This window comes from Nothobranchius furzeri, chromosome 13, assembly GCF_043380555.1.
Source record: "Nothobranchius furzeri strain GRZ-AD chromosome 13, NfurGRZ-RIMD1, whole genome shotgun sequence".
Classification (NCBI taxonomy): Eukaryota; Metazoa; Chordata; class Actinopteri; order Cyprinodontiformes; family Nothobranchiidae; genus Nothobranchius; species Nothobranchius furzeri.
The window spans coordinates 33,354,117-33,367,694 of record NC_091753.1 but is presented as its reverse complement, the minus strand read 5'-3'; the positions used below and the strand labels follow the sequence as shown (position 1 = coordinate 33,367,694).

At 42.4% G+C, this 13,578-nt stretch overlaps 1 protein-coding gene across 1 annotated transcript in view; it reads right to left on the bottom strand.

Moving 5' to 3' along the window:
• The window catches only part of hip1 (huntingtin interacting protein 1), a 44,203-nt gene extending 33,329 nt beyond the window's left edge, over positions 1-10,874 (bottom strand). Inside the window, exon 1 of the mRNA XM_015951752.3 lies at positions 10,508-10,874. Within this exon, the coding sequence (XP_015807238.1) occupies positions 10,508-10,642 (135 nt within the window). The 5' untranslated portion in view covers positions 10,643-10,874. The remainder of the gene's footprint in view (positions 1-10,507) is intronic.
• Between the last annotated feature and the right edge of the window lie 2,704 nt (positions 10,875-13,578).

Here is a 13,578-nt window from a genome sequence, read left to right as displayed (position 1 = left end):
TAATCTTCCATACAAGGGAGGAAAAGGGACTGAACTGTGATGAATTGTTTTTTGTTTTGGTTTATTTATCTATAATGAATCAGACTGTTAGCAGTGATAAAACATACATATTGCATCAAGTCACAAACCAAAAATGCACTCCTGCAGTGCTGAACTTGCCTTAACTTTGTTTTTACAGGATTCACCGAGCGGCTGCAGAGCAGATCCCAAAGTTGGTTTATTCCGTAGAAGCCAGCTGAGTTCAATAAAACCTCTGCCATGCCAATAAAACCATCTGACACAATAAGAGGTTTGTGATGCGGTGGGCTGATTGTAGTGTTTTAAACATGAGTTTAGACAAGTTCTAAAGGGATAAAACACCCTAGAAACATCAAAATGTAATAAAAACACTGAAATAGTTTTGTTATATGCTTGAAAAGCTTCCTCATCGTACACATAGCTGTGGCCTGACACTCATACAGTTGTGAGGTCAGCATCCCTATGGCCACAAAACAACAATCAGCCTCGCAGATCCATTTTTACACCCTCACCCGTCTCTTCTGTGCAATAACTGAACATCAGCTGACCAGATGAGGGCAGGCCAGCCTCTATAATCAATATGTTTCTCATTAGGCCACTGGGGGCTACACATTACAGCTCGGGGCCTCTCAGCAGTCCGTCTCCAAACAATGCCAACTATTTTCCACCGAGTCTCCTCACTTCCTGGTACGGAGTGGGCCATTCGCCGAGGGCTGAGTATTTCTTACATACAGCTGTCCCACTCTGTCTCCGTCTGGCTTTTCACTCTGAAATGCTCGTCTCCTTCTCAGAATGTCCACCCACCTGGGATAAACCTCACTTCAAAGTTTCAGACCACGGCTATGTTAAGAGCAATGTGTAGTCCTCCAAAACAAGACTCAAGAACTCTATTTGTGTTGTTAAACATATCAAATGGTGGGAAAGCGGATGTAAATGGGTCTTAATCTGGAATACTTTAATTCAACTTTAACAATGAACCCTTTGCAGAGGTTGTAGATTGATGATGGTTATGTTTCTGAGCCCATGTGGACCATTTAAAGCTGGATCTGAGACCATAACCCTAATCTAATTTCAATGCACGCAACACTTATTAGCCATTTTGGGGTTTGTATCCATCCATTCATCCATGGTTCAAAAGACTTGGATTTGGCAAAAAATCTGTCCGACACTCTGTGTGAACTTTTCAAAATTGTGTCCTAGTCTGAATTACAGCACCACCCTGTGGTTTTTCCTCACCGAATCGAAACCCCAACTTCATTTTAAGTGGATACAATTTCAAAAAAAGCCATTTCTACATCCTAGTTTGCTTTCATTTATGGGTCCAAAATGTCTTTTGTACTAAAGAGAGAGGACAAATCCAGCCTGGTGACGTTTATGTCATGTCTTGTGACCCTATGGTCCCCAGCCCCCTCCTGGTTTCCCTCATGTTCCCCCTAGTCACTTCACTTGCTTTTAGTTTTCTATATGTTCAGATTATCTAGTTAGTGTCTCCTTTAGTGTGTTGTATTTCCTTCCTCGTGTAGGTCATTAGTTTACTTATCTTTAGATCTCCTGTGTCTTTGTTCTACAGTGTTTAGGTTTATTTTAGTTTAGTAGCTTTGTTTTACAGGATTTAGATCTGGTTTTTTCCCCCTGCCTGTTTCTGCCCTGTCTCACCTGCACCCAATTCCCTTAATCACCCAGCCCCTGTGCATATAACCCTGTCTCGTCTCTTGTTGGACCATTGTCTTTGTCAGCGTTGTTCTAGTTGCCGCCTGTGCTTTTGAGTTTTTTTTTAGTCGCTCCTCCACAAATAAAGGATTCTTATTTTTGCAGCCGCTCCTGCCTGCGTAGTTCTGGGTTCTTGCATTTTGGGTTCAAGCCTCCTAACCTCAATGTGACTGTTTACGTTTATTATAAAGAAATCCCAAGGGCTGAAGCCGTTCTTTAAAAACAGACTTGCACTGCTGTGAGATGTCAAGAGAACAGTTTAATCAGTCCAGCTTATCAGAAGCTCTGGTCACTCATGGCGCCGGCTCTTTATTGTGCTTTATCAGTAAAAAAGAATGAATGATCAGAAACCTACTCTACAACCTACAACAATTCTAGTATAAAAACTTGTCTTCTTATGTTGTTTTCACTCAATAAGAGCAGATTCTGATATCTGAAAAACTACTAATTCCAAAAGACATTTCTCTATAAGTAAGCTTTCACTTTCACTCTTGACGCAAACCTGATTGGTTACTACTTTATTACTCTGGTGCTCCTGTTTCAGGAAGTAGAAGTTATTAGAGTGAGGGGCAGAAAACAGCGGCATCTGGAGTCTTGGTCATTAAAGGTGTGGGTGACTTATTTAATCAATACAATTGTCTCTAGTAAGAATAAATATCTTAGTCATTATCGGGGGGAACAATATAATGGTGCACCATTACCAGGAACTGAAGTTACCCACATCATAGCTGCGCTTCAGACAGCAGGTCTTGGAGTCTTATTTCCTGATATTTGGACACCAATCCTCAGATTGGTCTGGATAACAGCAACACGACTCTTCCACTGACCTGCAACATGGATGTTTTACTTCCACAAATAACTCAAGCCTGGAAGAGGTTTGCCATGTTTTGGAGATGCTAATGCTAGCGGTTACATTCCACTGTTCGAGACACTGTCACCTGCCTCCTGGACGTTAATACAACAACAGCCTTCCCCGTCGTGGTGCAAGATCGGTGAGTCCATGTAGGGTTAGGGTGCGATCTGACAATAAGATTGTTAAGGATTATTAAGTGATGACGATCTACCAAAGTTCGGAGATCAAGGAACTGTCTATTTGCGTTCTATCACATGTGCCATTATTTCTGCACGAGACTACAGGCACACATTTCTTCTCAGCCGAGTCACGCCGTTTGCTAGTCTGCTTCTGTCAGCACAACAGACACACCGATGAACCAATCAGAGCAAGTTTAAGGCAGTGTGTTGGTTATTTTAGCTGGGGTGCTCGGTAGAAAATAATCTAATAACAGATGGATTAGGATGCGGACTTAAACAATTATGAAGAAGCACACCATACTTGACTATAGCGGCTAGCATTAGCCACTAGCTTGCTCTGTCTTGAAGTGGTCATTAAATGTATTCGCACGCATCTGCTCAATCTGGAAACCTCTGGGTCAATGTTCTCTAAACTTTACGTTTGGCTTTGTGGCTTAGGATGCATCATGATTTTAGCTCAACATGATAAATTTTTGTCTCTGGACAAGAAATATTTACTGGTATTGTGGATTATAGGATATGAGCCACCTGTAGATGAAATTTAAATTACTTTACTTTAATTATCAATATATAATTAAATGAAAGTGCCTGTGGGACGTTTGAGACATGCATCTCTAGTTCTCCATGATAGATCCATCGTGGAGAGCTAGATATATATAAATACACAGATATATATAAACACTCACACACATATGGCCAGAACAGCCATTTAATATTTGATACCGGTATTGGCCCAAAATTTTCATATCGGTGCATCCCTAGTTCCAATATGCACCACACTGTAAGAGAAAGAGACACACAATGGAAATCCTTTATTGCACGAGTATTGAACACATACTGAATATTGCATTGATGTTATTGTGTACCAGGATAATGCCAGTACCGCTTAAACAGAGTAGTTAGACACTCTTACTGCAGAGGGGATGAAAGATCTACGGTAGCATTCTGTTTTACATCTGGGATGTCAATCCGTTTCTGAAGGAGCTGTCCATGGTCTCCACAGTGAAATGCAGTGGGTGGGAGCAATTTTAAGATGGATGTCATCTTCCCCAGCGTCCTCCTTTCCATCTCTTCAACTGTATCCAGTGAGCAGCTCAGAACCGAGCTAGCTTTGGCAAAAATCTGCTGGAACCATGACTCCAGCTCCAGCACCAACGAGCAACAGCCAAGTGCTCATCCTGCGGACCGCTGAGGTACAGCGTACACTCAGAAGAGTCAACACAAGGAAAGCAGCTAGTCCAGATGGCATTCCGGGAAGGGCGCTACATGACTGTTCAGCAGTGGTGGGCAGTCAGGGCCAGCAAAGCCTTCTCTGCTGGCCTAAACGTACTCAAAAACGTAAATGTATTTTTTTTCTTTTGGTAAATATTTTTAAATAAAAAAAAGTTCACTGGTCTATTTTCTTTATATCCTATTATAACCACTTGGCTGTGCTGCTTCCAGTGTTGAAATACCAAGGCTGGGTGTTATCCAATCAGATTTAAGCTAGCTTGTGTTTTCAGGCAGATTAAGTCTGCTCTAGGCCTTCAGAATCAATCGAGAAGCCCACTGTCCGCTGTAAGTGAACAGAGACGATCTAGTTGCGATAGCCAATCAGCTCACGAGTCAGCTTGGCCCGGGCCAGCTAGCTGGCCTCACGCAAAAGTTGACATGAACGCATCCTGTGATTGGATAAGCAGTAGTTAGAACTTTTCTAGCGGCATGAAGCAAAATATCAAAACTAAACACAGAGATTTGCATCTATAGGCAGCTATCGGTGTATTTTTGAACACATGATGGCTGAAAGAGGAGAAGGGACGGATTTGGTGGCAGATTTACTTGCCACACCATTTTCAAGACGGACCTTTCAAGAAAAAATGGATCTTGTGAGAACAGGTCGTCCGACTCCAACGCTAGCTGGCTTGTCCCAGCAGGGGAAAGGATTTGTTCGTCATTTTCAGGCAAGCAACTATGAACGGTACCCATGGCAAACAGCTTCAGAGAACCGCTGCAGGTTATTCTGCTGGGAATGCCTGTTGCTCGCATCAGATGGATTTGGTAGCATTAAAGTGCATTAAAACGTACGCCAGAAACACGACCGGACAGACACGTCTTTCAGCATTAGCCTCCATGTCCATAGAAAAGGATCCACTCATGGACCTGAAGTGCACAGAAACTGTACAGAGCCACTGAGGTTTTCCTGAGGAAAGAAAGAAGGATGGATTTTATTTTCAAATGAGCAGGAGAGGAGGAGATCCATGCTGGACATTTATGTTGGTGAGTAGAAATGCGAGTTTGATTTTAAAGGCTCCGGAAATGACGCCTTGCCCAGCCACTGGTGTGTGTGTGTGTGTGTGTGTGTGTGTGTGTGTGTGTGTGTGTGTGTGTGTGTGTGTGTGTGTGTGTGTGTGTGTGTGTGTGTGTGAGAGAGAGAGAGAGAGGTTTCTCCAGCTGTGATGTCCTATTGATGGTATTTTAAGGTGTGTAAATTTAGATTGGACGGAATCGGAAATCACTGAAGGCCCAGGGGTGGAATGCACCGCCCGCCACTGCTGTTCAGTGGAGCTGGCGGAGGTCCTCACTGACATTATGAACCTGTTGCTGTCTCAGTGCTCTGTCCCCACCCGTCTAGAAACTCCACAGTAGTACCTATACCCAAAAGACCTGCAATAACAAGCCACAACGACTACAGGCCTGTAGCATTAACACCTCTCATTATGAAGTGCATGGAGAGACTAGTGCTGTAACACATCAAGGGTGCTGTCCCCCACACTGGACCCCACCAATATGCCTACAGAACCAACAGATCAACAGATGATATCATCTCTACCACCCTCCACATCGTTCTGACACACCTGGAACAACCAAGTACATATGCAAGGCTGCTATTTGTCGACTACAGCTCTGCATTCAACATTCTCCCCAGCAGACTATTCCACAAGATGTCTGACCTTGGCCTCGAGCACAACATCTGTCTCTGGATACAAGACTTTTTAACAAACCGACCACAGTCTGTTAAGTTAGGCCACCACCATTCCTCCTCTCTGTCCCTGAGCACAGGAGCCCCACAAGGCTGTGTGTACTGAGTGCCTTTCTGTACACACGACTGTAAGCCCATTCACAACCCACACCAGCATTAGGTTTGCTGATGATACAACAGTGATGGGCTTAATCAGCCAGGGAAATGAGTCAGCACACAGAGAAGTTCAGCAGCTGGTGGACTGGTGTGCAGCTAACAACTTGACCCTGAACACCAACAAAACCAAAAGAAATCATCATTGACCCAAGAAGGAAAAATGTAGAGCACCAGACATTCACAATAAAGAGAGAGCATGTGGAGAGGGTGTCACAGTTCACATTCCTGAACACTCACTCACTCACATGGACACATAGCACCAAATGTCTGATAAAGAAGACACACAGAAAGCTCTCAGGAAGATCAACCTGCCACAAAAACTGCTGGTGTGGTTTTATCACTGCTCCATAGAGAGTGTCCTGACCAACAGCATCCTGGTGTGGTACAGCAGCAGCTCTGCAGCTGAGAGGAACGCCCTGCAGAGAGTAATCAAAACTGCAGCGAAAATAACAAACAAACAAACACCTGCCTACCCTGGATGACATCTTCACCACTCGCTGCCTTTGGAAATCCACAAACATCCTAAAGGACTCAACCCACCCTGCTAATCATCCCTTCAAACTTCTTCCATCTGGTAAGATACAGAGCATTAAAAACACACACCACCAGGCTGTTAAACAGCTTTTATGGAAGAGCCATCACTGAACTGAATGTTGCTGCTAGGAGGTCACACCAACAGTGATCCTGCTGGACAATTAGTGCACTATGGCACCTTTACATTAAGCTAGCTAATCCTAATACCTCTCGACTGTTTACATTTTTATGTTGACTTAATATTTCAGTTTATAGTTTTAAATGGAAAACGTCTCCTTCAATAAGTGTGTGTGTCAGCGCAAAGTTGCTGACGGAGAGGTACGAACTAGGCTGAACAGAGTTCATCTGATCAACACTGAGGAAAGGTCCTGAAAGGAGGGCTTGTGTGACCATAGGGTGTCGGTAAAGCCAAACATGGAGAGCAACTTACCAACAGTCCGTCTGGCAGCGCGAATAGCTTCAGCTGGACTGGTAACAAAGACGGTTAGACCGCTGTCCCAGGTTGTGATGATAATGTCAAGACTCATGAACGAGGAATCGATGGGGTGTGAGGACACGAGGAGATCGGGTAGAGATGAGAGAAAGCATCAATGACTGAGTGTTTGACAGGTGAGAGGAGAACACTTCTGTGGGTGGAGAGGGACGTGAACACTACCGCCTGACAAACACATTTAGAAAGAGTTACAAACACAGGGAAAGTTAAAAAAATAAATAAATAAGAACAATACAAACAAACAGAAGCATGATCATGAGGTTTGAATCCAATTTGAATCCTTCTTTTTTAGTCCTTGAGCTCTAGCGACTCAGAAAACTCCTGATGTTGACTCTTTTTTAACCCTTATTTTGCTCAGATGTTCTTTTTCTCCTGTTAGTTTAATCAAACAAAGATTTTATACGTTTCATTATTTCTTTTGAGGCTCCGCCCCGATGAACACAAAACAATAATCGCCAACCATCCCTAGCCTGTCTTTTCTGAGGTGTAAACATAGATTGCTATAAAATGTTACGGCTTCTTGCGAGATACAAGACTTTTGCAAAACTTCAGGTCAATGGTCTGTAGAGGCTCAAGTTGCAAACACATTAATCTCCCACAAGGGGCGAACGGGGCTGAGAGACTATTCATTCACCTTGTAAAGGGTCATTTTAGCACCTACTGGCTCGAGAAAATGTTTTAATAATTTTAAAACGTTTCATAGTGTCCCTTTAATATTTATGACATGCAAATGCATCACCTCTGATTGGCTAACAGCAACGCAACTCTTCTACTGCATTTGGTCATTGTTTCTTGAGTAAAGAATAACAAATAACACAAGCCTGTGCACTGTGATGTTGTGAAGTTGCTAATGCCAATTGTTAGCTCCAGGCCACAGAATCAACACAGCGGACATCCGCGGACGCATGTCAGAGGTGGGCGGGGCCATGAATGCAAATTTTCCCTGTGACATAGAAGAGACTGGCATTTTTTGACTGAAGCATTTGGTGGCTAAAGCAGAATTGAGGGGTTGACTAGTTTAATGCTCAGTATACAAGTACAACTATGTGTAACAGAATGTATTTCAAAAAGTAATACACCGTTTCTCTGTGAACAAGACTTTTGAAACAAGGCTCTAATTTGTAGCGGACATTCTGCATACACCCTAGAGGATGATGAAACTTCTGTGAAACAAAGATCTCCATTTTTCTGCTTTTTCCACCATATACAAATGCAGAAGGGAAGTTCGAAACAATTTATTTATCAGATCCATTGTTAATGCGGCAGGAAACCACTTTGTGTTACACCTACGGACCCATCACTCATGTCCACCACTACTATTGCAGGTACAGTCGGTGCAGCGAGGCCACAAACCTCTGCCTGCTGTTTCTGCTGCCTCAGTGCTTTTAAAAGGTCTCACTTTCATACTCGCATTTGCCCGAGTGTGCACCTTGCTCATGTATGCGGAAATTCCTCCATAACCTGTTTGAATTGCAGGATGTTAAAAAAAAGGAGGTAAGGAGGATTTGAGACAATGAGGAAGAGGAAAAGGGGGGTGGGGATTGCCCCGTTTCTGCAGCATCAAATGTTTTTATTACAACCTGAAATTTGTGTTTACTAATAACAACACTGGGAGATGTTGCTGTGTTCACAACAAAAAAAAGTCCACTCAAATGCAGGCAGTCTGCCCTCAATATGGACCACTAACTGGGAGGAAGGCAGTCTAATTTGAAGGCTTTAATTATGTAACATACAATATGGTGTAACTCAGTGGCTCTTACTCCAACATCCCAAATGGTGCCCCTGAAGTTTTTCCCACAAGTACTAATTATGGTCCATATAAGTCCAAAAATTACCGCCTCCCTCAGTTTTCCAACGAAAAGCCTGTGACAGCTCCAAGTCAGTGTAGGAGCTGGCATCCTCTCACGTTCTGGAGTCAAAAGATAAAATGTAATAAAATTTAATGTGTGGCCTTCACCAATGGCTTGCTTTTTGCCCGTTCCTGCACTCATCGAGAACACGCAACAACCACTGAGACGAGTCAAACGAGCGGAAGATAAAATTCACCTCAAATTAAAGAGTCAGATGCCTTTATGAGGCTAAACATGTCATTAAAAAATGAAGTTCTCTGCATGATCTCGGCCTTCTCGGCCAACACTGGGAGAGGTCTTTTTATAACCGGGTGCAGAGTTTATGACAAAGAGGATTTTGAACATGTCGTGGTTGTTTATCCAACTCAGCAGAGAGAGATAGGAACATTTCCCAGAGTGAGAGAGCAGTTTAAAGGCCAGCTTGGACCACAGGACTTTTCAAGCCTACACTTTTTATATTTAAAACTAACCTGTAGATATTCTATTAGTTATGATGAAAACCAGTAGCTGATGATGTGGGATCTACAGAGTCAGACAGGTTTTCCACTAAAGAGGCGAAAGCCAGCCACCCAGCAGATTTAGGCAGCTTTGGAGCACAACAGATCAGATGAGATTATCTCTCACTGATCCAGTGTAAGGTAGACAGCAGATTCATTGATTCCTCCACCTCCAAGCACAGTCAAACACTACCCACGAGAGAGGAAAGAATGCACCAGGAACCTGTACAGCAGACATTTAAACTTTAAAAATTAGTCTTAAAAGGCTCTAGAGGGATTAGTTACCATATGTGTTTCATGCCAATCAGGCATGTGCTGTCTTGTCTGAATGTTTCAGTAACAAAATTATCAAAATAGGGGGGTGTCAAAAAACTCATCATGAATGACAAAGGGGGTGTGATCTCAGCAGCCTAGTGACCTAGTGGCGTAAAGCTACGCCTGGTCCCTCCGCTTCTAATCCATGCTGCAAACGGTCATCTGGTGTATGAGGGAACCAGGAAGACATGGACAGGCTTCTAGTGCATATCGATTATAGAACCAGAAACTTGCTGTGCACATTCAAGCTGCTGTGGCTGGATTTCCTTATCAAGCAGATACTGATAGAAACATATTGTGTTTGCCTTGATTCATCTGACCTACTTTCTCTACCGCCCTCTGTTCCTGGTCTAGAGAGACAGGAGGAGAGGCAAGGGGGGGATGTAGACCACCAGGAAGCATAACAGCAACACATGAATGAGGATTATTAACTTACGAGTGACCAAAACAAACATCATCAGCTGGTCACGGATCTAAGAGCATCGTCGTCATCGTGACAGCTCCAGCTTTGACTGTTGGCCTTCACATCAGACATGATCCAGTCTCGTGAAGCCTTCTGTTGACCAGACAGGCTAAATAAGCACCGTTATTTGTGTTCAAAAGGCCACTGACGCACATTTCAGCAGCTCCATTGTACCGTGGCTTCATCTGTTTCAGCTACACAAACAAACTTGATGATGAAAACAAACCGGCTGAATCCAATACACTTCATGTTAGAGAATGTAAAAAATGTGGTTAAACAGATCAAATGTAGACAAACAATGAGAGTCGTATCGTTTATTTCACTTGTGACACAATAATTATAGTCAAGTTTTGTTTATGAGCTGAAAACAAACAGCCATGATTTATACAACCCTCCCAACCACATTAAAGCGGTTCCCACGCAGGACATCCGTCCGACACGTCCTGTAGAATAATGTTTCTGTGTTGGTTTGATCCCTACCTGCCCTCTTTCGAAGTTTTCCCTCTCCAGCTCCAGGCTGTTGGCCCCTCCAGTCCGGCGGATCACTTTAGGAATAGCGTTGGGTACTTGCTGCATGGAGCTTTTCACGCGATCCATTGTGGGTTCTACTAGCATAGAAAAACGAACTGCGAGAAAAAAAAATGGAAATAAAAAATATGTCCCAGTCGATAACCTGGTTCGGGTGTAAAAATTTGTAAAAAGAAAGAAAAGAAAACAGCCTCGGCTATGGCGGGCAGCCGTCCATGCTGCTGTGGTCCTGTTCACTGGAGCATTCGGCCTTTTTCTGCCCAGCACATCGACATTAATAGCCCAGCAGTCCCCGTCAATGACAGGAGCACCATGAACGATAATCAACGTGCAGTCACGCGAGGTTAGGCCAACTGCTACTTCCACTTTGGCTTTTCAAAATAAAGTTCAAGACGGTGGAATTTATTTAACGACTGAGTAATTTAATTTTTTTTATTTTAATCAGTCAGAATTTATTATAATTTTAAAGTGATCTTAATTATTATTTTAGGCTTTTGGGTGCCTTTTGAAGTTTTCCTCTGCAGTTAGGCTTATTTGAAATATGAAAGTTAAGTGTGTTAGAAAACAGTCATATTTTATGTGTGTCTAATATGGTCAAGAGCTAAACAGAAAATAATTGAAAAGACAGCAAGAGTACAAAAAAGATTTTAAAAAACATTGAGAAGGCCAGAATAAATAATGCTCAAGAAGTTGAAAGATTTCAAGACTCTGGAAGTGAAGAGGTGGTGACTGAAGATTTTTCACCAAAAACAGCTTTTACATACAAAGTAACAGGAAGTAACAGACTATTACTAATTGTGCCTTTACCTTTCTCTTCTTCATGTGGATGAGCGGCGCTATTCTCCAAGAGGATCTGGCAACGGTCGCGACTCCTCCCAGGGTTTCCAGTCACTGGCTGAAGCTCCAGCAGAGTCCGCCCACACCACCAGGAACCTGGAAATGCTAATTTACAAAATAATAATAATAATAATAATAATAATAATAACAACAACAACAACAATAATAATAATAATAATAATAATAATAATAGCTTGTTGTCACATTAACTTTTATTTACAGAAATGCAGCAAATTTTAGAAACTACTATTTGGTTGATGGATATATTACTGATATTTTTGCTTTTAAATTGTTTAAAAGTTTATTTCTATAACCTGGAACATCTTTTCATTAAGATGAAAATATTCATTTATGCAACAAAAAAAGTATATATATATCATACAAATAAGAATATAAAACCACACCTTTGGATTTAGTACCGCAGCAATTTCCTAATGCTGTGGGTCTCGTACATATAGCAATAAAACCCTTCTGATTCTGATTAATAAATAAGGTAACATCTAATTTAGAATTATATTTAAATCATGTTATTTGCCTGGAAAAATGCAAACATTTGTGAAAAAAACAAACAAAATATATTTACATAGCATATAAGTCTGAGTGTATAAAGTTGTTGTTTTTGATCAAAAATATCTGAAAATAAAACAGAGTGGAATAAACATTTTTTCTAAGATAGCTCATGTCAGATATTACCTCTAAGGACACAGATTCATCCAGAAAAAAATGAAAAGAAAAAAAACGGATCCCTTAGTTTACGATGCAATAATGAAATTCTACAAGTCGTGGTATTGAAAACATCAAGTAGTTAAAGCATTTCTTATAATTTTGCTCTCAGCGACAGAGAGGCAGCTTGTTTGATTTGATTGACTCAATGCTGTCATCTAGAGGCCAAAGAGCGAACAGAATGTCGAAACGTTTGGCGTGATAAATACAGGTGCTGGCCAGTAAATTAGAATATCATCAAAAGGTTGAAAATATTTCAGTAATTCCATTCAAAACGTGAAACTTGTACATTATATTCATGCAATGCACACAGACCAATGTATTTCCAATGTTCATTACATTTAAATTAGATATTCATAAGTGACAACTAATGAAAACTCCAAATTTGGTATCTCAAAAAATTAGAATATTCTGAAAAGGCTGAATATAGAAGACACCTGCTGCCACTCTAATCAGCTGATTTACTCAAAACACCTGCAAAGGCCTTTAAAAGGTCCCTCAGTCTTGTTTTGAAGGCACCACAATCATGGGGAAGACTTCTGACTTAACAGCTGTCCAAAAGACAATCATTGACACCTTGCACAAGGAGGGCAAGACACAAAAGGTGATTGCTAAAGAAGCTGGCTGTTCGCAGAGCTCTGTGTCCAAGCACATTAACAGACAGGCGAAGGGACGGAAAAAATGTGGTAGAAAAAAGTGTACAAGCTCTAGGGATAACCGCACCCTGCAGAGAATTGTGACGACAAACCCATTCAAAAATGTGGGGGAGATCCACAAAGAGTGGACTGCAGCTGGAGTCAGCGCTTCAAGAACCACCACGAGGAGACTCATGAAAGACATGGGATTCAGGTGTCGCATTCCGTGTGTCAAGCCACTCTTGAACAAGAAACAGCGCAAGAAGCGTCTCGCCTGGGCCCAGGACAAAAAGGACTGGACTGATGCTGAGTGGTCCAAAGTTATGTTTTCTGATGAAAGCAAGTTCTGCATTTCCTTTGGAAATCAAGGACCCAGAGTCTGGAGGAAGAGCGGAGAAGCACAGAATCCACGTTGCATGAGGTCCAGTGTAAAGTTTCCACCGTCAGTGATGGTGTGGGGTGCCATGTCATCTGCCGGTGTTGGCCCACTCTGTTTCCTGAGGTCCAGGGTCAATGCAGCCGTCTACCAGGAAGTTTTAGAGCACTTCATGCTTCCTGCTGCTGACCAACTTTATGGGGATGCAGACTTCACCTTTCAACAGGACTTGGCACCTGCACACAGTTCAAGGACCATGGTATCCCTGTCCTTGATTGGCCAGCAAACTCGCCTGACCTTAACCCCATAGAAAATCTATGGGGTATTGTGAAGCGGAGGATGCAATACGCTAGACCCAACAATGCAGAGGAGCTGAAGACGACAGAGCAACCTGGGCTCTCATAACACCTGAGCAGTGCCACAGACTGATCGAGTCCATGCCACGCCGCATT